At 35.0% G+C, this 23,893-nt stretch overlaps 1 protein-coding gene and 1 long non-coding RNA gene across 2 annotated transcripts in view; one reads left to right on the top strand and one right to left on the bottom strand.

Moving 5' to 3' along the window:
- Window positions 1-23,649, bottom strand: LOC126236706 (esterase FE4-like). Its single transcript, XM_049946229.1, has 11 exons — window positions 23,507-23,649; window positions 23,066-23,209; window positions 16,853-16,987; window positions 15,950-16,100; window positions 13,160-13,345; window positions 11,747-11,946; window positions 9,643-9,808; window positions 4,891-5,072; window positions 1,760-1,892; window positions 1,521-1,641; window positions 1-274 (listed from the first exon to the last, which is right to left on the bottom strand). Exons 1-11 carry the CDS (start codon window positions 23,573-23,575, stop codon window positions 121-123), a joined length of 1,641 nt encoding a protein of 546 aa, XP_049802186.1. The 5' UTR covers window positions 23,576-23,649; the 3' UTR covers window positions 1-120.
- LOC126236711 (uncharacterized) overlaps window positions 3,511-23,893 on the top strand; it is a 39,051-nt gene continuing 18,668 nt past the window's right edge. Inside the window, exons 1-2 of the long non-coding RNA XR_007544973.1 lie at window positions 3,511-3,663; window positions 11,134-11,257. This is a non-coding gene — a long non-coding RNA (uncharacterized LOC126236711). The remainder of the gene's footprint in view (window positions 3,664-11,133; window positions 11,258-23,893) is intronic.

The raw sequence follows: 23,893 nt of genomic DNA, 5'->3' as shown, positions 1-23,893 counted from the left end.
TTTATTGTGCATCATTTCTTTATTTATTCTCCATTGCTCTTACATACTTTGTTTATTAATAGTTCTTGTAACAAAATGTTGAACACATAGTAATAACTTCCATGCTTTACTGGGCCTAGTCTATGGCATAACACTGTGCCAAAAATCCATGCGATCCTTGTTAGGTGATGTACCAGGTTGAATTGTGCAGCCAACTTCTAGATAATTAGGGTTGTCTGGCTTATATGCATTCCAGTCTACAGTAACTTTTCCACCAGTGTAGGGAGAAGGATCACTGAAAGGAGATAATTCGAAATTATAGACACTCTAGAAAATCTAATGATTCTTAATATATTAATGCAGTTTGCCTACCACAGAATGAAAATAACGTAGAACATTAAATTTTGCAACACTGATGTGGAAATTTTTAGGAATCCTGTATCCCCTTAAAAAAGTGTACATTGGACTGAGACATTGGGACATCCATCTCACCTATTTTATTCAATCTCATCTTAGAGAAGATTGATAGGAGATTTACTAAAACTAATAAACAAGGGATTCAACTGCAAGGGTTGCTCATTACTAGATTTGCCTATGGAGATGTTGTTGCATTAATGAGTAGTTCCAAAACAGAAGTAATCAGAATTATACAAAATTATTACAAAACTGCTGAGAAAACAGGGTTATCTGTCACTGGAAAGGACAGAATATCTGGTTATAAGTAAGAAAATCTGAAGTGATGCATGTTTGGATGTTGATGAATACACTTTCAAGACAGAAGAGTGCCTCAGTTACTTAGAATGTTGTATAAGTAACAGCAATAGAACAGATTCCCACCAAACAATGCTTATAAACACCTAAATTTTGTCAATATCTGAAAGAGAAACACACTTAATACTAACTTAAAAGTTCACTTACATCAATTGTATGCTATAGAAGTATCGTGGTACAGACGTGAAACGTTAATATTAACAAACAAAGATGAAGAGGAACTGTTAATATTGGAAGGAAAATAGCTAAGTATAATTTTTGGACTTGTATGTGATGAAAACAGAAAAAGAATTACAAGAGCTGCACAAACACAGTAACATCTTGTAGTGCTAAAGAAGAGAAGACTGAACCAGCCTGGCCATGTAGCAACAATGAACGGGAACAGACTTCCTGGAATAGTTTTCTGCAGGACAGTAGACAGAATGAAAGGAAGTTGGAGATGCAGAATTACATAATGAGAGAATATGTGGGAGAATATGGCTGTGATGAATATCAACATTAAATGGGCAAACATTGAGCTCATTTAGAAATGGAAGAGACTTCTAGATCAAGTTTCTTCACAATAAGGCTCTTGCCACTCAATGATGCTTACAATGATGATCCCTCTGAAAAAAAGTTACCTAATTAATATTAACTAGTAGGATCCTCACAATTCTTTACAGCTTATGGTAGTCTATTAGACACCTATATGACAAAAACAAATGTTCTCAATCATCACTGGATCATCAGAACATCTGAAGCAATAGATGGAATAGAATGAATTTCTTTACCTGTATTTGATAAAATTTGTCCACATCTGTAGCAGCTGCACTGCAGTTAGATATCCTGGTGAACATGTTTCAAGAGATTCATAATACCACATGTATCTCCTGTCATCTCCATGGCTAGCTCCTGTGAAAGTTAGATGACATAATTAGTGATTGTTTTATGGAAGTAAAATTACAGATGCTAAATTGAAAAAGAATGAATTGATGGTTGATCATTATTTATATGAATGTAAAACAATTACCTGGGAAATCAGGAAACGTATTGAGTGGTCCATTGAATGAAAACTGATAATAGTAAACAGGTTCTGAAGAATCTCTACTCATGTTCCGCACAGTGGTGTCTATTCCTTCCACAATAAGGACGTCTGATATCATCTGTAAAAAATTTAACTTTTATGTACCATTATGTGTTGAAGTGAACATGAACAGCACAATAATGAGTCAATGACTATAGTAATCAAGACAGTGTCATTTTAGAAGCTACAACATGCATTGATACAATTTGTTGTAAGCTGTTACTTGAGATTAACCTAATAGGCCAACACTGTGATTGTGTGGAAGAAATACACTTCATAAAAATTCATCCTGAAAACATTTTCCTTTCTGTAATTCACTGAAAAACTTTGAAATGTTATTGTGAATGTTTTTGTATTATTTCACTCATAGATATTGTGGTCTGTAATGGATTCTGACAGAATAAATTTGATTTGATGTCTCATATATATGATCTCAGAACTGTAAGAAACGTATTCTAGTATTAAAAATAAGTCATTACTATTCATTTGTCTTCTAGACTGTTCATAGTATCGTGTTTAGTTGTATACAGAACAAGAACTCTCAAAATAATATATATACAGCAACACAAAGTAAAAATGAGTAAGGTGGCGCAGTGGTTAGCACACTCGACTCCCCTTCAGGAGGATGACATTTCAATCCCGCGTCTGGACGTCTTGATTTAGGTTTTCCGTGATTTTTCTAAATCGCTCCAGGCAGATGCCAGGATGGTTCCTTTGAAAGGGGATGGCCAACTTCCTTCCCCATCCTTCCCTAATCCAATGAGACGGATGACCTCACTGTTTAGTCTCTTAACCCAACCCAACCCAACCCAACAAAGTAAAACAAAGCTTTGGTTACACTACTGTTTTGTTAGAATATGATCACATTCAGAATGGATATTATCATGTACGATATGTCTACAAGTAGGTGTCTTGTTTCAGACACTTTTACTCATGTAGGTCAGCCACTTATTAATCAATCAGAAAAAACCACCCCTCTCATTACCCAGCTGTACAACAGACTGAAAAAATTATCTGATATCTCTGCCATAAATCAAAATCATTGCCACCTTGCACTCAAAATCATTGCCATCCATTCCAAAGTGATACTTTGAATCTCATCAAATGATGAAGTAGCATAGTTCTGCAGATGCTTCCAAAACCTTCCTTCCTGTCCTTGTGAATGCACCCTCCCACCATAGACTATTTCAGTAATGCCATAGTATATTTCATTAGATGCAGATTCGTCAGTGAAATGATCTGCTCTTCTCTCACACCTAATTTCAGCTTCACTTATACATTAGCTAATAGTGGAAACATAACTGGGATGAAATAATTGTTCGTTAACTATATAGACTACATAATAATGAAAACAATAGTGAAAAACATGAACTAGCTCTCATTTCCAAGTTAAAAGGGGTGCATTTCATTATGTTTTGTTAGCATTTGTTGTCAATCCTTCCCAAATGATCTTCAAACCCACTAATGCTTGATAGACTGATGAAGTTTAGGAAATGATAGCTGTGTGTGTTTTGTCACTATTTTCAGCCCAGTCTAGTGGCAATAAGGGGCAGGGGAGAGGGAGGACTGGAGTATGTTTCATTTGAGCATAGTTTCAGTCTGTTACAAGCTGTTTTCTGTTTCTGTGCTGGGAGAACATGTTGCTAAAGTGTAATTAGTGTGAGTGCTGATTGTAATTCCTGTGACTCAATATGCCTCACAAATGTATAAACAATGCTGACAATTTTTGCTACATTTGCAGACAGGCTACATTGAAGGACAATAATGCCATGGATTAGGAAGGCATTCAGAGTGTGCTTTGGCTGTGAAATCAGGGACCAGGACAAGACCTAGACTCCTCATGTACGAGGGTGAGTCAAATGAAAACCTTAAATTTGTTATAACAAATCGAAATTTCGTGCTGTTATCTTGTAAGTTGGTAAGCAAGCTACAAACAGTGTGCAGAATGGCCTGTAGGTGGCAGCATAGTACAGAAGCACACATACCGTCGCAATATCAGTATGAAGATGGCCTCCCCACTTGCGATTTGCACCAGGTGAGAACAGCATTCTGTTATTCGGTTTTTGTGTAGTGAAGGTATCAAACCTATTGAAATTCATCAACGAATGAAGGTTCAGTATGGTGATATGTGTTTGTCACAGCAGCAAGTCTATGTATGGAGTAGGAAGTTCACAAATGGTGTGACTTCAGTGGAAGGATGAGCATTTAAGCACCATCCTTACAGGCGATGAAAAGTTTGCTTGGGATGTCCTTGTTCAAGTGCAACAAACTTTCTAGGAAATAAGAGGGCAGAAAGCTGTAAGGATATTGTTGCAAATCTTCTGCATTACTGCAATAGATCAGGGTGCTACATGTTTTTAAATTTAGATTTCCTAGATTATCAGTGGGACTTCTTCCCTGACAGCTGTGGTACTGTAACTGATCAGCATTGAGAATGTTTCTATCAGCAAATTTCAGACATGGAAATGAGATACCAGCGAAAGTGGAGTGAATCATTGTTAGCCAATTACTGGTGAACACTAATTAGGAAATTACTAGCAGAAATCTCGAAACATCTTACAAAGCAGTTGTGCATTCGGTGACCTTCCTCTGAGGAAGTTCATACAGCATGTATTGTAAACATCCAAAAACATAAAGATTTGCTGTTTTCATGACACTTACAGAAAGAAGTACAATTTTGCTGGCTAGAGTTGTCTGTACATACACGCCCTCCATAAATATGTGATAGGAAAAATTTTCAGTGAAAATATTAAGCACTGAATTGCAAAACACACAGTTGTACTAATATTTTTTATTGAAGACAGCCAATTTTTGTACAACATTAGACCATCTTTGTGTGTGGTGCAACAGAAGCAAGCATGTGCAGGAGAAAACAAGAAACAAGTGGTGCAGGATATTTGAAGACAGTTTGATGTTGGACCAAAATCATTTGTCTTCAATAAAAAAAGCAAAACAGCTGTGAATTTCACAATTCAGTTCCTAATCTTCCTAGCACCTGTTTAGTACCTTCTTCTCAGTAGAGTAATGAAAGGAAATTTTCATCTCCTTAAACCCAAATTTTAAAGATTGGCTCTTACAGTTGCAGTTGAGTCATTCATTGCTGGAGTGATCTCATTGTCTCCATAGTAAAACTGTCGGACCTCTTCTGCTACTTTCAGCTGTTGTTCTTCACTTGAGAAGCGAAGTTCGTCAGCAATGTAGAGATCAAAGTTGTCATTCAAATTCTTTGCTCCTTCTTCAGTTGCAAATAGCCCGTCAGCTGGAAGTAAAAATTTAGTTTGTGTAGCCACTGAATATATTAGCAGATATCATTACTCTGAATATGACATTTTACGTATAATGTTTCATTTCTGTACAAGACTTCAGTATAAAAAGAAAATAACATTCCTCTCTTGTTTTGAAGATAATTTGTTGGCTTTTTTAAGTGTGTGAGAATGTTCCTACTTGGAACAGGCAGAAGTATCAATGACAAGGGCAGGAGGCAGTGCTAAGGTTATACAGAGAATGGTCTGAATGGAACAGTACTATTAGAAAAATAATTTTACTTGAGACAGGTTGTAACTGTTAGCTGCAGGCTGTTTTCATTATTTTTTTTTTTTAGTATTTTTATAGAGAGGTGCATACAAGTTTGCCGTCAGTGATACATTAAATAAAATGCAAATAGGTGGCACCACTGTCAAAAAAAGACACCTGTCATAAAACATTATACTATACTCAAATACTGATGAGTTACGTTTCATAATAAATTTTGGTCATTACAAAACTGTGAAAGTATAGCCACTACACTATACAAAATATTGTTTTGCCTGTTAATAATTTGTAAAATTCGGTTCTCTGTTGTTGATCTACTAAATTGGACAGAAATTTTTCTCTGAAATTTTTGTTTTAATCATGTATTGTTTCCTGCTGCATCCTTCTAAAGTTACTTATTACAGTCCTTTAACAGTTAGAAGTTACTGCATCAAACAGATACACTGTTGGTGTGGTAGCTCATTTGTTATGATCAAAAATTCCTTTATTTGCTCTCACACATGCTGTGTCTCTGATTTTCTCTGTCCACCAGCTCATTTGCTACACATGACAGTGGACATCTTCATTGTTTTTTTATTGCAATTGTATTTTTTAGTACAATTCCTCTTTAATTTACTATTATATTTACTGCTTTTAAGCATAGCGAATCAAAACATTAACAGATTATCTTCTGTTATAAAAAGTTCATGCCAGTTACATTAACTGCTTTTATATCTCGATCTTCCTCCATATTTACATCCGTACTCTGTAAAGCTGTCAAGATCATGGCAGAGAATACCTTACAGCAATGGTAACACCCTGTGTATGTTGTAACATATTATCCACAGTTGTTTTCAACACTTTGTTGTATTTTACCATTTACATTTATCGTTATATTTTTTATTTAATTTTTTGAATGCATACTGCTCCAAGTCTTCATCAGACATATAGATCATGTATTACTAGTTAAATTTTTTCATCACTTCTGAGGTCTCATTCACTCACAATAATATTGATATTATTTTGTATTACCTAAATTCCTGTTGTCCCTTTTATGGAGGGGGTGGACAACAATAGAGAATTACCAAAAGCACAACACACTACCATGCCTAATACATTGTAGGCAACTGTTGGCGTTTAAAAGTCTTCCAGTCGTCTCAGAATGGATAAATACTGGTCCCATACAATTTTCAAGGAAATTGTATACCAATTTTCCTGCAAAATAGTGGATAGTGATCGCCCAACCTTCCCTCAAAAGCAGCCACAAAAGGCTAAATAATACTGAGATCTGGTGACTATAGTGGCTGGGGGAGACCTGAAGACACTTCATCCTTGTATCACAAAACTGGTCCTGGGTGGTGCATGCTGTGTGAACAGGGGCCCTGCCACCTTAAAACACAGCATAACCATTGGGGAACAAACATTGAACCATGAGATGGAGCTGATCTGCAAAACTGCTGATGTAATCTGTGACAGTGTTACAGAGTGACCACACAGTACAAGAAATAGTACTATATGGCTGCCCAAATCATCATCACACTGTCACCTTGTTTCACTCTTGGGACATAAACATGGCACCACATTTACCTATGGTTGGACATTTTAATCAGTGATGAGTGGTTTTCACATTACATTTCACCCTCATATTGCTGCTTTCAGAGGTCTCTTCATTTTGTTTTAGTGCTAACAGTGTTTGCAAGTGCAACATTCAGTTCTGTTGTAGCTTTTAGAGCCCTTGTCCTCTTATTTCTTCATCACAGTCCTGTTCAGTGACTGAGTGTCACAGTCACTCAATACACACATTCATCCACATTGTGAATTAGCAGAGGTTTTTCTGCTTTTCGTATGTGTGGTATAATTCTTCAAAATGGTGTCTCTTGTAACACCAAATGCTTCTGTTTCTTTGGTTACTATGAAGAACACTATTCTGATCATCAATGATACTTGCAACATATTGAGGACACTGCACAGCTCACATCTGTGGTCAAATACAGCAGTGCAACCTGTGGGTTTGGCTAGCACCTTTATTTATGTTGGGGCATACATTTTCCTTGGTGTTATCATATTTCTGTCCATCCCCTGCATTTGCAATCCCTGCCCTGATCACATGATAATGACTACCTCTACACTGGTCAAATATTTTTTTCAAACGTTGGAAAGTCCAGAATGGAATAACAACAATATGGAAATGATAAAGTGCTACTCATGACATAGAAGTGGCATTGAGATGTAGACAGGCCCAATGAAGATGACTACTAAAATATTGAGGCATATGACAATGTTCTCCTCCTGTAGTACAAGACACATGTACATAAACACAAACACAATACATAGACAAATTGTTTCTGTCTCTTGGCACTTTTGTCTGGAGTCAGTGGCACTGCGGCCTAGAGACAATGATGATATGTTTGTGAATTTTGTTTGTGTAAATACTCATATCTCAGTAATGGCCCAAATCTCTCAGCTCCTGCTGTGGGTAACATTTGTTCTTCCCCATTTATTATCCCTGTCACTGCAAAAGCTATCTATCAGAAGGCCTAAGCCAGTAGCATAATATTGAAAATAAGGTCATAATGATTCTCTTTCTGTGGGATTATTTGTCAGTCAGAGTGATAGATCCAACTAGTCATCAAAGAAAGTTTTATCAGTCAAATTTGGGTTATTCAGATGTAAGTACAAATGTGTCCCAGAAAGGATCAATCGACTCCAGTGGAAGATGCTACAAGGCAAACATTCAGCATCTTACTGTGGTTTATTGTTAAAGTTTCAAGAGCATACATTCCTATAAAAATCTACAAATATATTTCATTCTTTGGTGTACATCTTATGAAAAGACCACTAAGAAAAACTTAGAGAGATCTGAACCCACACAGAGTCACACTGGCAGTCATTTTTACTGCAACCTATTCACAACGGAGCAGTTAAGGGGGAAAGTGACAGTAGACAAAAAGTACCCTGCATCCCACACAGCAAAGTGACATACAGAGTGTAAATGTTAGATATGATTAATGTCAAATTAGAACTTATGCTTTATAATTGAGAGTTGAGGAACAATTTACAACTAAATATCAAACAGAACAAAGTATTTAACAGGGAACAAAGTATATAACAGTTATTCCATTGCATACTTTACACTTTTATCTTCTACTGACAGACATGTTAACAAGTACATCACTTGTGAAAAGCATTTGACTGCCTCATCAACAAAAAGAATCATAATTTTTCCCTTCTCTGAGATACTGTTGAAAAAATTTGCTCTTTTCTTTTGTAAGCACAAATTTAATTCTCATGCAGTATGCTGATCACTGACTCAATCAAGTTCCAAGAAAATGTTCAAAATAATATGAAAGAAAAGTTTTGGATATTTGAATGTGTACTATTTAGTCATAAGCAGTCAATGCTTAAGTAATTTTGATCATTTTGTGTAACTTTGTGACTTTTTTTGAGGTAAACCGTTTGTAACATTCACAAATTGTCACTTCACTCTTAACGACCAACTACTGCCTGTACCCTTAGTGAACAACTACATGTATTGGACAAGACAGTGAATAAAATGCCACTACCAAGAGCCAAATCAGTTGTAACTGACAAATGACCATTAGAATTGACATAAGTAATTGTTATTTCATTATTATCACAAGTGCTCATAAAGTTCAAGAAAGATTTTGGTAAACAGCTTATGTTGTGCTTTTTTGGAGTTAATTCATGTCTCAATTGAATCAAATAATCATCTTCTTATAGAAAAAGTTATCAACAGGAATAAATCACCTATTCATAAAGGATATATTTATTTCAATTATATATGAGCTACACAAAAATAAGTTTTCAAGTTGATGAATTAGAAACTATGTATTTGCATTATTTTGGAGAATTTATAGATGGCCAATGCTTGAAAAGCTAAGAGAGCAATGATTTAGCGTCATTACAGAATAAAATGAGATAGTGGAATGTAACTATTTACTGTTGCTTAAAGACAGAGTACGAAAAGTTTCATTTCATTGTATACAAATATAATACTATAAGTAACAACTTTTATTGCATTCGTCATGGTTAAAAAAATTTACATAGTCATAACTGATCTGGTGATCATCATACTGTCAACTGAAACATGCATCTACTGCTGAATGAAGTTATTTTGTTACTGTACTCAGTATAAACTTAATATTGTGGTAATGGTACCATTGTGCACTTTTCACTCCAAACTACTCTTAAAAAATACATAGTTAGTTCATTTTATCCATATTTTTGAAGCAGGTGTTATCTTGAGTGTTAAATCTGCTCATTCTATGAATAAATATATGTATAATCTATATTCATACCTTGTGTCCTAATAAGCAATTCATAGCTTGTTACACCTGTTAAGTATGGCACATGCGTATAGCGGTTTTCTGATATTAGTTTAGCTGGATGCTCAGTCAGGAATGCACCTTCATTTTCTGGCTCCACATGTGGAGCCCAAACACAGATAAGGGCATTTTTACGGTCCTGGAATGAAAGAAAATCTTACTTATTTATTTAATTCAAGCAATGGAAATCCAGCACAGAATTTTTGTTGTACCTATTTGTGACTCACCATCTCCATTGCTTATTTGTTTATTATCTACTCCTACACATTATGCTGCAAATACATTTGCAGAACTTAAATCTCTATGGCCTCACTCATTCAAATCATCTGTACACAAATATTAATATCAACTTACATATATTTATGTCACTAAATGACTTTGTGCTCAAAGGGGACTTGTTCATCATTTTGTTGCACATCTCATATAAATGCCTGAGTCAGAGGTGTGTCCAAATGGAGATAACATGAAGTCTTCTTTCCTTATACTATCATGTAACAATTGAGGGAAACATAATTCTTAGTGGCTTACTTTTTTATCAGTGATGTTTTACTTTATTAAAATGCAAAATTTTATTAAGAAAAAGTGTTGCGGTGCTTTGGTATGAAGGGACAGCGTCTGTAGCTGAGAGGTCATCAGCATTGCAATGCTGATGAGCAGACTTCAACCCTCGTGGCTTGAGAGATTTTTCCATTGGTGGCAGCACTGGAACAGTTCCATACAGTCTTATGAAACTCACTAAGGAGCTGCTTGAATGAGCAACAGTATCTGCAACCCTGGCAGAAGCTTAGAAAGTGTTGCATGGTTCCATTCCCTTCCCTACTGCATCTCAATGGCACCATATGTCACAATGCTGACATTGTGGACAGTCACCTCTGCACATTTCTCTGGGCCTGGCCACAGAATTTTTGGAATATATGTTAAGGACTAAGATATCAGTTCTCATCTGCTCATTTTGATCTTTTAACAAACTTGTCAAAACATTAGAAAATATTTATGATTGGTGTATTTTCCATACACTATAAGTTCAGTCCAGTAAATCTACTGCTATGCAATCTTTTTCAGTTCCATAAAAGAGCACTGGGAATGTTCCTATGAACAACTGGTTCTTTCATACATTTCTTGCCTTACTATTTCTTCATCTACAAACACTCTAAAAAAAGATTCTCCTTCTCTAATATATGTTGTGATCTAGTTTTAGTTACATTCACAAAGAAAAATTTGAGTATTCAAAATTGAAAGAAAAATTGCAAATCTAGTCATGAGAACTGTAATGAACTTCACATCATTATAATTTCATTTAAAAGTAATTTTTCTGCCTTTCATTCTGTGGCACTTCTCCATTAAAAACAATTAAGCTGTAGCAACTAAACACAGAAATTCATAACCTATGTTTTCTTTTGCAACTGAACATTTGCTGGGAATTCAGGAAGTATATATCTTATACAGTATTCACAATGATTACAGGACAGTGTGGAAGAGGTGAAGTGGAAGTAAGGTGTAAGCCAGTGTCAACATGTCAGAAGCTAGTCAGAGGATCCTCATAAATGAATTAACATGTTGAGGGCGTGATCGAATCATCTTGTGTAAAGTGAGTAGTAGAGACAGAATAAGTTAAGGAGAACCTCCAGTGACATTTCTAATGTAACTTTCAGTTTTAAAAATAAGGTAATGTGAATCATTAATTGGTTCTCCTATTAAATAAGATAATATTCTTTAATAAATTATCCTGTAATCATGTTGGCTGAAGATCTTTTAAAAATTATTCTCTGTCATTTGATTCAGTATGTTTTGGACCATACTTTCTCACAAAATAGAGAATATATATATATATATATATATATATATATATATATATATATATATATATATATATATCTGCCCATCTTTTTAACAGTGTCTGGATGGACAAATACATGGAAAATAAACACAGACTGTGCTAATTCAGACTACTCTTAAACAAGGTGTGTTTAAATCCTTTTACAGTTAAATATATTGTAGGTTGTTCAGATTAGTATCATAAATCTGTTAACTTCTGTATATTAAATCTCTCAACACTTGACAAATCTGGAATCATTACCTTTGGATCCAGAGCTGGCCCCCTTGCTTTGACAAATTCCTTTGCATCAACAGTCATCAAAAACTCCATAAGTTCTGAAGTGGTCTCTCCAATAAATCCCAAATATGATGCATAACGGAATGTTCTGTCAGTAGCATTTGTAGTAAATGCCCAAGGACTAAGTGCAGATCCACTCTGTGCTATAGCTCGTTTGAAAAGACCTGTGAGCATACAAAAATTGTTTATTGAACACAAAGAAAGGAGAAAATAAGTACATTATGTCAACTTAAGATCTTTGCATGACATGAAATTATGTTTTTGGCTTTGTTAATTTCTGTCACAATGATTTGCTCCTGCAATGTTCAATATTTTTACTAATATGACACTGGTCATTTAAGCATTTCACTCAAATTCCTAATATTTACTTTATTTTGCATTTACATCCCTCATTATCATACTGTAATGGGATTTACTGCCATTTATTTGTTTCTGAAATATGCTGTAAATGTCTTCTATCTTCCCATGAGTAAAAAAGTAAACAGCAGAGAAAAAATATAACAGAGAAGTTTATACTAACTTACAGGAGTTACAAAACAAGTTTATGTATAAAAACAATTTATTATTACTAATTTTGACACATAGTGAAGGGGTATGGACTTTCCATCTGAAAATTGTTCGACATTATGAGATAATACAGTGAATAATATCTTCTTGGAAATACCAATATTTCAGCGGTAATTGAGATTTCTGTGGCTGATAAAATTCCTTTTAAATATGTTTGTTGTTCAGTACAATCTCATACAATTTCAACTGGAAATTAATTATATTTGTAATCACTTTGCATTCTTACGTTTCAGTTCTAGAGTTTTTTGCCCTTTAAAAATGTTGAAGTGGAAAGCCATCACAAAATCTCCGATTTGCTAGTGCTAAAAGAAGTAAAAACTATATAGGGAGGCATTGTCATGGATGAATTTAACAATGAACACCACTATGGAAAAATATCATAAGTGGACATTATGTTCATCTTCTCCTATGAATTAAGATTCAGATTTCAGATAGGATGATTGCATTTCTTGACCCATGTTTATTGGACTTGTGTTGATGTTTTGGTATGTAGCATCACTTCTCAACACATTTAGAATGGAAATATCTTATAGCTTTTTAAATAAGAATTGAATCTTATTTCTTTTTAACTCCTAGAATACTTCAGATTATTTTCTGTCAAAGGATTGAATAAATTAGTTTTCTGAGTTTCTCATGAAGTGGGGCTGTAATTGCAATGAGTAACACAACATAAGCTTTTTTGCATCTTAAGAAATGATGGTATTGTTGATGTGCATGTCATAAATTATCTGTTTGGTTGACTCAGTATGCTGCTCCACAATCTATTACATTATATTATATGATTTTCAAATCTTAATTTTACTGCTATACCTTTTGATAATGGTGACAGCAAGTGGTAATGTACTGCAGATCCTCCTGAACTCTGACCAGAAATAGTAACTTCATCTGGATTACCACCAAATGCTCTAATGTTTTGCTTTATCCACTTCAGTGCAAGGACCTGATCTTTCATTCCAAGATTTCCAGGAAGGAGAGAGTCACCTGTGCTCATGAACCCTGTAATCATTCAGCACAGAATAGAAGATGTGTCTTTTGAAAACAAAAATTCCTTTGCAGATACTCTATTGTATGTAGTTTGTAACAGACAAAAAATTGCATTTTGAATACAAGTAAAGTTTAAATTAACTGCAAAAGTAAGAAATGATTAGGCTGTATGAATGTACAATTTTTATTAGTTTAGAGTTGTTGATATTGGGAAGGAAGATTGTATGATGTGCAGTATTTTCTTTCCTATTTTTTGAAGAGCAAGAGTATGAGTTGGGTGGGGATGAAGAGTATGATGTTGTGTCTTCTTGAAAAAAAGAAGAAAATGCACAACTTGAATATGGATGTATTGTTCTTCAAACAGTTACATAAAACAGATGATTTTTAGCAACATAACATAAATTGTTAGTATGATCTTAAATGTGAATACTTTAATGATCTTTAGGACATATATGCTCCAAAAGCATTGTCACTAATCTACTGAGGTGTGTTCCTAATATGTGTGGTAACTTCTGTCCCTTTGCAATAGGCAATAGATGAAGGAATAGTAGCACCAACACAAATTATCTTATTGAACAAAATTTTATTTGCAAATATCAGATACACAAGAACACAGAAGGTGAATCAGCCAGTGAATGAAAACAAGATTGAAGTTAAGCCAGTATGTTGAGTCGTCGATGATTAGCACATATGCAAGAGTGTGAACATACTCATCATGTTTGAATAAACATTTATATCACTGACTCAACACACTGAGTCTCTGATATGATGTACTCCATCATGGGCCAATAGTATTTCTAATGATCACTTGTTGGAAATCTACATTACTCGGGAATCATCTACAATACAACCACTTCCCAATCATCATGGGATATGTAAATAGCTGCACACCTGGTCATAATTGTAGGAAGGCTGTCCAACTACTGCAACTGTGCCTCCGAATGTGAGATTAAAGTGTTTACTATTAAGATATTGAGTATCTTCTGTTGAAAGAACCAAGTGAGGCAATGCAGTGGTGAGCACACTGGACTTGCATTTGGGAGGATGTCAGTTCAAACTTGTGTCTTGCCATCCAGATTTCAGTTTTTAGTGATTTTTTTGTAAATCACTTAAAGTGAACACTGGGATTGTTCCTTTGAAAGAGCATGGCCAATTTTCTTTTCAATCCTTCCCTACTCTGAATTTGCTCTCTCTCTGTAATGACCTTGTTGTTGATGGGAAAAAATGGGGTGATGCATCCAAATATTGACATGTAGTAGAGTTTATAGCTGGAAATGGCATGATGTGTCAACATATTTAAATATAGAGTTTATTGTTGCTTATAATTACTGCGAATGCAAAAGGGTTGTTTCAATACAGCTGTGGATTGTCACTGAGACAGCATAGATAACGTATCAGAGCACAAAGTACTTGAACGCAGATGAACTTGAGAGTTCTCCAGCACACAAATAAATAGTGGATATTTGTGGATCATGACCTATGAGAAATGATCATACATTATGTATCAGCAAAAAGGACTGAACTGAAAAATGAAGTGCACATCTTTCCAGGAGGTATGCCTCCTGCTGGGTGCATGTGCAGAAATTATGTCTGCATGTCAATTTTCCTATGAATGTTTTCTATTCTTCTTTCAGTAAGTTTTCTTCATTTAAAATTTTATAGGTATAAAAACAAGAGGTCAGAAAAGAATAAAAGTATACGATAGAGAACTCAGGATTATCAACCAACAAAACACCAATATTTTAATATAACAGTGAGGAAAGAAGATTCGACAGGAAAAAGCAAATACAGGGCACTAATGAGAGGTGTAATGTGTTTCTTAATGCACTAATACATCATTTTCATGCAGACTTCCACAAGACCACCTATTTCTTCTTCTTATTATTATTATTATTTTTAGAAAAAAAAAGATCACAGTAGGCAATGGATTATGAATCAGGACTACAATAAAGGGACTCTGACAAATAGGTGATATGGAGAATTGTGAACAGCATCAGAAGATGTACAGGCAGATAATAAGAGAACTAAAAGCCTCACTGAAAGAGAGACGTAGCAAATTCATATCATAAAAGTGACATTGCATGGGGCATAATGGACACTAAAAGATGTGGGCAGAAGAGAACAATGTAAATAATACAAATTTTAAGAAGCAAATGAGAAGTGAGAACAGCATAGTTACAGATGGAATGGAAATTGCTAATGTACATAACAATTTTATAGATGCTGCAAGAATTTAAAGGGGAAAAGAAGTCACCAAGGATCAAAGAAGTCTAGAGCACTTGGACAACCATCCCACTTAATTTTGCTGGAACCAGTGATGTAAACAGAACTCATAAAAAGAATTCAGAAATTAAAATCCAAGAAGTCTACAAAAGATGATGAAGTATCAAATTATTTCATAAAGTGTATAAATGAAAAAATAATTAATCTCCTTTGGATATAGTAAACTGGTCACTTAAAGATGGAGTAATTCAAGAAAAAGTAACAATAACATATAAGAAAGGTGACAAGGACAATGTGAATAACTGCAGACTGGTGTCTGCTCAATGCATGTGATGCATTGCAAATAATTACTTTTAACAGTCAAGATTTTTCTTATATTGTCAATTTTCTTACCTAAAGCTCCAAGACGATGCTGTATGGATACAACCACTATTCCATGATCAATATAATAATCTAAATAACGTTGCTGAGCATAACCAGTTCTGAAGCAGCCAACATGTATTAGCACCAGTACTGGTCTTGGGACACTTGTATCAGATGGTAACTGCAATTTAATAACAATCACACATTATTAAATGTTTAGGCTCTGTACTTCTATTTTTAATATCCATCTATATCAGAATTGTGAATGAAGAGCAATCAGAAAAAAGAAAATGAAAATCCAGTGTATAACTGTGTTTATGTTTAGTATACTACTTTGCACTGACACAAGCTTTACTTCAGCAAATTATAAAAACCATTGAATTTATTATGGCAGTAGTGCTTTTCTTTTAGCTTTTATGCATTTCATCATATGTATCGTATAATATTATAGGTTTTGTAGACACATATGAAATATGTATGTGAAATGGTTTACAAATTAAGATCATATTTGCTGAGATGCTACGGATTTTAGTGAAGGGTAGTAAAACATGAAACATATGTGATTTATGTTTTGTCTGGTAGGTGAAATGCCACTATCTTGAAAAAGTATTTTTCACTTAGTAAATCACTGACTGTGAAACAGCATTTAGGTGTGAGATACAGTTAATGTGCTAATGAACTAGTAACTATATAAAACTTTAGAGAAAGAAAGAACAACAGAAGAAAACTGGATATATCTCTCTTTCTGTGCACTCTCTTATGTACCATAATATTGAGTACATAAATATTGTGTTTCCATATTTATTTCATCTGTTAGTTCATTTCTATCTTTAAAGATTTGCAACATTTGGAACAGTCCATTAGACTAAAATTTTGCTCTACTTCTGAAGTTGACAGTAACTACAATTATCAGAAAATCTCTTGTGAATCTACCTCTGGGCTAAAGACATTCAGGTAGAGACAGTCTTCATCTCCCTTTATGTTTCCCAAACCATCCATCTGTATGCATCGGTTTGGTGTTTGCAGAGCATCTTTTTCTTCTGTCCAAGAAGACACAGGTACTGGTGGCTGCAAATCACGGTAAATTTACAATCACATTGTTATGCAACTACTAATTGTACAGTTTTTCTAAAACCTTATTATTATTTAGTTACCACACCTGAGATACAAGTGTTTAATTCACTGAAAATGATGTGTCAGTGAACTTTTAACGTACAAAAATTGTTTTATTATCATGTATAAGTGGACACATGTCAATACAAAAATACACAAAAATACATCAAAATGAAATTTCACTTGGGAAAATAGTAAAATTATGAAGAGACAGGCAAACCTCCAGGAGGCAAAATTGTTGTACTACCAATGGACACACTTAGAAGATGAAAATCAGTTCATAGCTTTTGAAATAATCACGACCTTTGTAAGGGAGGAAAGAGGAACAGGCTGTGGAAAGTTAGAAGGGGTTACAGGAACTCATACTCCAGGATGAGAGGAAACCATGTTAGGAGGTTGAGGGGAAGCTAGGAAGTTTCTCATTTCAGTGAAGAACAAATAAGCTAGGTGCTTCAAGAGGTATGCAGAGAAGCAAACTTTTTGACAATAATCTTACCAATAATAGTCTCACTCTGTACTATTTATTGATGACAAGAGTGTTATACTATCGCTTTCAAAAGTTTAATATTTTTAAAAACATTAGGGTAGACCTTGGTGAACAAATCAATGCCTAAATGTTGAAATCACACTCAGAATACTCTCTTCTATCTATAATAATTGGTAATGGTTATTCCTATTAGATAGACATTTATTAATAACTTTTAGAGGTCAGGTATACTTTGTTTGCATTTGGTGTACCAGACAAATTTTAGGGAATTTTTGCTAAGCATTGCAGTATTGATGGATAAATAACCTCTCACCATTCTGTGTATACAGTGATACCAAATATGTGCAGGGAAAGCCAACTACAGTTATAAAAATGTACAAAGAGATGTGTTGTCGTAAGCTGTACAGCTACTTTACATTGTAATCAGGTACCTATTAATTCAGTCAGAAAATCCTCCACTGATTATTTCACTAGTTCAGTATCTTTGCAAGAACATATTACTGACTATGTGAAGTATTTGATAATGTTTGTTTCTTCAAAAATATAATTAATACTTTTGTCTGTTTCTCTTCAAATAAAGATAACTTAAAGAGTGATTTTCAAAGAAATGCGGAGAAGGTTTAGTTTCTGTATCTCATTTTTTATTTACAACTGAAACGAAAAGTATTAATAAATTTCTAAGTATTACAATTATTCCAGTGTACTGAAGTTTTTATTCAGTTTCACACATCTGTACCCCCTTCCACCAACTTAACTACTTCAATTACTTTAATTTCTCAAATTTCTACGCACTGAACACGTCATCTAGAAACATTTGCTATTCCTCTATTTTATCATTCCTTGATAATGCTCACGATAATAACATAGTGTATGGTAGTATTACCACATGCCATAAAATATAAGCAAACTATTAGCAGAATACATTCTTCAGAAGAAAAGTTTGTAATCTGTAAGTACTAGATGAAAAGGATAATGAGATTAATCAATTACACTCTTCATCCCTATTTATATTTATATATTTCAAACTGAAAATTCAGTCAGTGAGTAGGTATAACTATGATTTGGCTGGTACATAAACTAACATAGAGATATTTAGACAATGATGATCAAAAAGAAATGTCTTAGTTGACGATCTGAATATTCATATAATGCAGTTTTCTGATAAACTATCTTCATAGTTTTCACATGAAAAGTCTTAAATTCCATTATAAAGCACATTATATCCTTGGAGTTTTGAATACAGAAGCAACCTAACTATTGATTCTAAAGGCAAAACATCGCTATTTTCATTACATGCAAAGCAGTGTTCATTTATCAAGATTATAGCAGCCACATGTAGCAGTAGTACCCAGTCAGTATGCAGCATTTTCTATACTACTTTTCTTAGACTCTTCTGTGAAGAAACAATTAATGCTTGTATATTTATCTGTTTTGTAGTGTTTACTAATTTATTTCTGTTTGCTTATGTTATGGCCATTTGTAGTAAATAAGTAGACTTCATCCTGTAGTTTCAGATCACTTCAGCATGCAATTGTTATCTGATTCATTTTGAATTTTATAACCATTGGAAATAATATCATAAATAGTAAACAATGCTCTAATTGTTGCAGCATAAGTAGTTATTAGCAATGAGAGTATGTGTTTTGTACACAATGGTTGCTTTAGTTTTTATCTTTCATGCTTCTGCAAAAAAAAATGAATATTAGGTGTGTTTTTATTATTGTAAGGTTCTTTTATTTCAGTGGTTTATTGATAGTTGCAGGAATAGTGAGTTTCTCATGGATTGATAGCCAGGAGGAGCATAGCAGGAGTACTTAGGTTTTGTCTGTTGGTTGCATGGGTTAGTGTAATATTTCTCATGTAGATGGATAAGTACTGCTCCTATCAAGATGTAGGTGAAGATTGATCACTTTCAGTGAAAACGTGAAAGTGCTGTTAGGGCTAACATTGTCTGTAATCCATGATTTCTCAGTGATTTATGATTCATTTGATGTGACCAGTTCTCACTGATCTAAGGAAGAAGAGCTAAGAATGACAGGCTCAAAAATCTGTGGAAAGGAGGTAAAAGCCATGTCTCCGCAATATCCTTTCTTCCAGGAGTGCTAGTTCCGCAAGGTTCGCAGGAGAGCTTCTGTGAAGTTTGGGAATTAGGAGACGAGGTACTCGCGGAATTGAAGCTGTGGGCATGGGGCGTGAGTCGTGCTTGGGTAGCTCAGTTGGTAGAGCACTTGCCCGCGAAAGGCAAAGGTCCTGAGTTCGGGTCTCGGTCTGGCACACAGTCTTAATATGCCAGGAAGTTTCCTAACCTCCAATATGCTTACAAGATTTTTAGAGTGTTTCTGTCTACACTGTGTAGTGTTTGGTGCCATTGCATATGGGGAAGTCGCAATACTAGATAATTATAGTAAAATGCAAGAAGACCTGCAGAGGATTAACACCTGTTCCAAGGATTGACCATCAACCATTTTAGTACATTGTACATAATAGGAAGAAGAAACATTTATTGTTTGATGACACTATGAACAGTCACATCTATTAAATATACGGGAGTACAATTACAGGGAAATTTATAGTAGAATCACCAACTAAGTCAAATTACAGGAAATAGGAGAGGTGTCCACACACCAAGCAGGTAGCATACAGATTCTTCTTTTCATCGATAGTTGAGTATTTTTCCTCACTCTGGGACTCATTGCAGGTAGAAATGGTAGAGGAAGCAGAGGTCATCCAAAGAAGAGGTGTAGATGAGTGTATTACATCAATGTTGATATAATAAGTTAATATGAAAAAGTGTCACATAGATTCACATCCAACTCCGAGGTCAGATACTACAAGATGGGGTGTTGTGTGTCATGGTATTCTTTACTGTCGAAATTCTGAGATAATAAGTTACTAGGAGAGTTATTTTTTGCTACATATATCTCATAAAAAGACCATGAAGCTAAAGTCATAGAGAACTGACATGAAATGGTTGCTAACAAAATGAAATTCTCCCTGCAAGCTACTTGTAATTATAATAGCAAATTATGGGCGTGACAAAACACTGTAAACTGGCTTATGAAATATAATAGTAGATGTATATATAGAAACAAATATGTAATCAAACATGGAATTGAGAATTTTCATATGACAATTCAACGAAATATTAGAAAAAGGATGGACTAACATAACAATGAAAAACAATCAGTTTTTGACAATATAATATAACTGGATAGGTAAAAGAATCTGATCACCAAGCGGCTGCAGAACACACACATAAAAAAGATTATAATTATACAAGCTTTTGGAGGCATTGGATCCTTCTTCCAGCCAAAGAGATGAAGAGGAAGGCACAGGGGTGAAGGCAAATACTGCAGAGGTCTAGGAAAAGTGGTAGATGTCGGAAAAGTCACCCAGAACCAGTGGTCAGGGGAGATGTACCTTATGGGATGAGAAGGAAAGACTGATTGTTGGGGACTGCACTGGATGAGATTTGGAAACCTTAGAGCTTAAAGGTGGAAGACAGGGTAATCAGGGTAATATGAAAGACAGAGATTACTGATAAAACATTGTGCACTGTTCATAACAAAAGGTGAAAAAAAAGACAGGTGAGAAAACGAAAGATGTAGACAATTAAAACAGTGCAGAAGGAGTAATTACCGCAAAGAAATGCTGAGATGGAAGAAATTAACGTGAGGCTGACCTGTTAAAATTCCTGGACTCTCTGAATACCTTTTCCCAATTAAATTTCATGTGGTCCTGTTCTGAACACCATGCCATTCTTCTTGATGCTGATCTCGTTCTCATGTAAGGCCAACTACACACTTATGTCCACATTAAACCTACTAACAAACAGCGCTACTTATATTCTGACAGTTGTCACCCTTTCCATGTCAAACGTTCCCTCCTATACAGTCTTCACATTTGAGCTAAACTTTTTTTCCAGATGAGATCTCTTTATGTAATCCACCTTCATTGGACATAATTACCCCACCAGCCTATTTCAAAAGCAGATTTCCTGGGCCATCACATCCAATCCTGGTACTGCTGATCCTTCCAAAAGACAACCTTGAAGCATGGCACTTGTTACTCATATTATCCTGGTCTGGAACGTATTAATCAGCTACTTCGACAGAGCCGTGACTTCCTAAAATGGAGCCTTGAAATGAGATCCATTCTGTCTACGATTCTGCTCACCACACCTAGAATAGCTTCTTTTCACCTCCCCCCCCCCCCTCCCAATCTCCACAATGTTTTTGTCACACCCTATGCTCCGTCTGCACCCATCACCCTACCCTATTACTCCTACCCCTGTGACCATTCCCACTGCAAGACTTGATCTATTCATCCTCCTACCACCACTTACACCAACCCAGTAACTGGCAAAATGTGTACTATCAGTGAGAGAGCCACCTGAGAAATGACACGTCATACGTCAGCATTATGTAATCACTGTTTAGCCTTTTAAGTCGGCATGACTACTATCACCGAGCTAGAATGAATGGTCATAGGCAGAGGGCATATACTGGCGGCACAACATATCCTGTTTCAGAGCATGCTCTACAACACGACAGTTGTGATGTAGGTGCCTGTTTCACCACATGCACCATTTGAATTCTTCCCCCAGAGACCACTTTCTCAGACATCCACAGGTGGGAACTAGTGCTACAACATATCATTGGTTCTTGCCACCCTCCTGGATTTAATTTATGCTAGTTTCTTAAATCTTAGCACTTCTTTGCAGCAACTGCTGCTTTCTTCACTGTATTTTAATTTTCTACATCATTCATTTTCTTACCTGTCTATTTTTTGTTATCCACTTACACATCTGTTACATACAATGCATTTAGTTTTTCAGTCTGCACTGTGCTGTAGCTGTAATCTCTGTCTTGCATATTACCTGTCTTCCACCTTTAAGCTCTAACATTTTTATATCTCGTCCAGTGCAGTCCCCAACAAGTCTTTCCTTCTCATCCTGCCCAGTGAATCTCACCTGACCTGCAATTTTGGGTGACTTTTCGAAATATACTCCTTTTCCTACACCTTTCCAGCCATTTTGCTTCCCCTCTCTTTCTTCCCCTTCACCCCTTCTGCCAGAAGAAGAAGCCATTGGCCTCAAAAGCTTGCATAATTGTAGCCTTTTTTACATGCGTGTTCTGCTGCCACTTGGTGAGTAAAAAGGATAGACTAGTACTCACCATGCAGAGTCACAGACAGACACAACAAAAAGACTGCTAAACAAGTGAGCTTTCAGCCAAAAGGCCTACTTCTAAAGTGGACAACTCACATACACATTCACATAAATACAGCTCACACACATTATGTTATAAGAAACTTATTTGTGGGTATTCTGTTATAACATAGTTAATTGAGAATACATTAAAGTAACACATCAAATACATTTGAAAAGAAGAAAATAAAGAATATTAGCAAACTAACATTTATTTAACTTACTTCTTGCAAAAAAACTGTAACCTGCTATAATAGTGCCGTTGCACAACTTTATAATAGTGTTACATTATACACACATAAAATATTAAACTATTTTAAAGAATATTTCTGCTCACCTGAAACCGTAATGATCCAACTGGTGGTTCAGCATATGGAATTCCTTTGAAGGTATAAACAGGGTTGCCAGTTGTGGTATTAAGTTGACGACCTCTTATTGGACCCAGAGGTGTGTTGACTGTTACGTATATTCGTGGTGCACCCTATGAAAGAAATTAATGTCAAGTTTATTACGATAGGAGATACACATTGCAAATAATTAATCCAAAGAAGTTACTATTGTTTCAAAACTGTATTAACTTTCTTGTGAAGTTATTTTCGAAAAGCAGACAAAAACTAATGACAAAGGAATACACACAGTCATTACTAAAGTACTACCAAATTATTGGATATAAGCACAAAATTACTGGTTGTATAAAAGTACTGATATATTTCAGTTGTTATAAAACAGAATGTTGCTTTCTCAAAACATAGGATATATTAGCTAATTCCTTTATTACCTCAGTTTGCTTCACTAAACCATATATGAAAAGAGCAAAGGCAAGATATGCAATTTTTATGTGAGGCATTGCTGTCTTTGAGAAAATGTCAAAGCACAGACTTATTAGGCAGAGAGGTGTACCCCTCAACCACTATATATAACGATGTATATCAGCAATTATAATTTTGCTGTAAGATAAAATATACATCAAAAACTCACGTGTGAATTTGCTCTGATTGTTCATGTGCTAAATTACTCTAATGCACTTTTGTGAGATAAGACTTGTGATAAAACAAAGTTCAAGTTTTGCAGGGAATTACCTACTACATACGAGATAATTTACCACTTGTGAAACAGATAAACTGATAATAAGTGCCTGGGTGTGTGCTGATTTGAGAGCATCAGT

This window comes from Schistocerca nitens, chromosome 2 (genome assembly GCF_023898315.1).
Source record: "Schistocerca nitens isolate TAMUIC-IGC-003100 chromosome 2, iqSchNite1.1, whole genome shotgun sequence".
In the NCBI taxonomy this organism is placed as follows: domain Eukaryota; kingdom Metazoa; phylum Arthropoda; class Insecta; order Orthoptera; family Acrididae; genus Schistocerca; species Schistocerca nitens.
Note: the sequence above shows the minus strand (reverse complement) of the source record. Positions and strands in the feature narration are given on the sequence as shown.

Bases quoted from the DNA above. Each gene is read 5' to 3' on its own strand.
- LOC126236706 (XM_049946229.1), bottom strand. From the start codon at position 23,575: ATGCCTCACATAAAAATTGCATATCTTGCCTTTGCTCTTTTCATATAT. The intron at 5,073-9,642 runs GTATGAATATAG...TTTTACTTCCAG, and splicing joins ATTGCTTATTAGGACACAAG to CTGACGGGCTATTTGCAACT. The intron at 1,642-1,759 runs GTAATTGTTTTA...TAACTTTCACAG, and splicing joins TACGTTTCCTGATTTCCCAG to GAGCTAGCCATGGAGATGAC.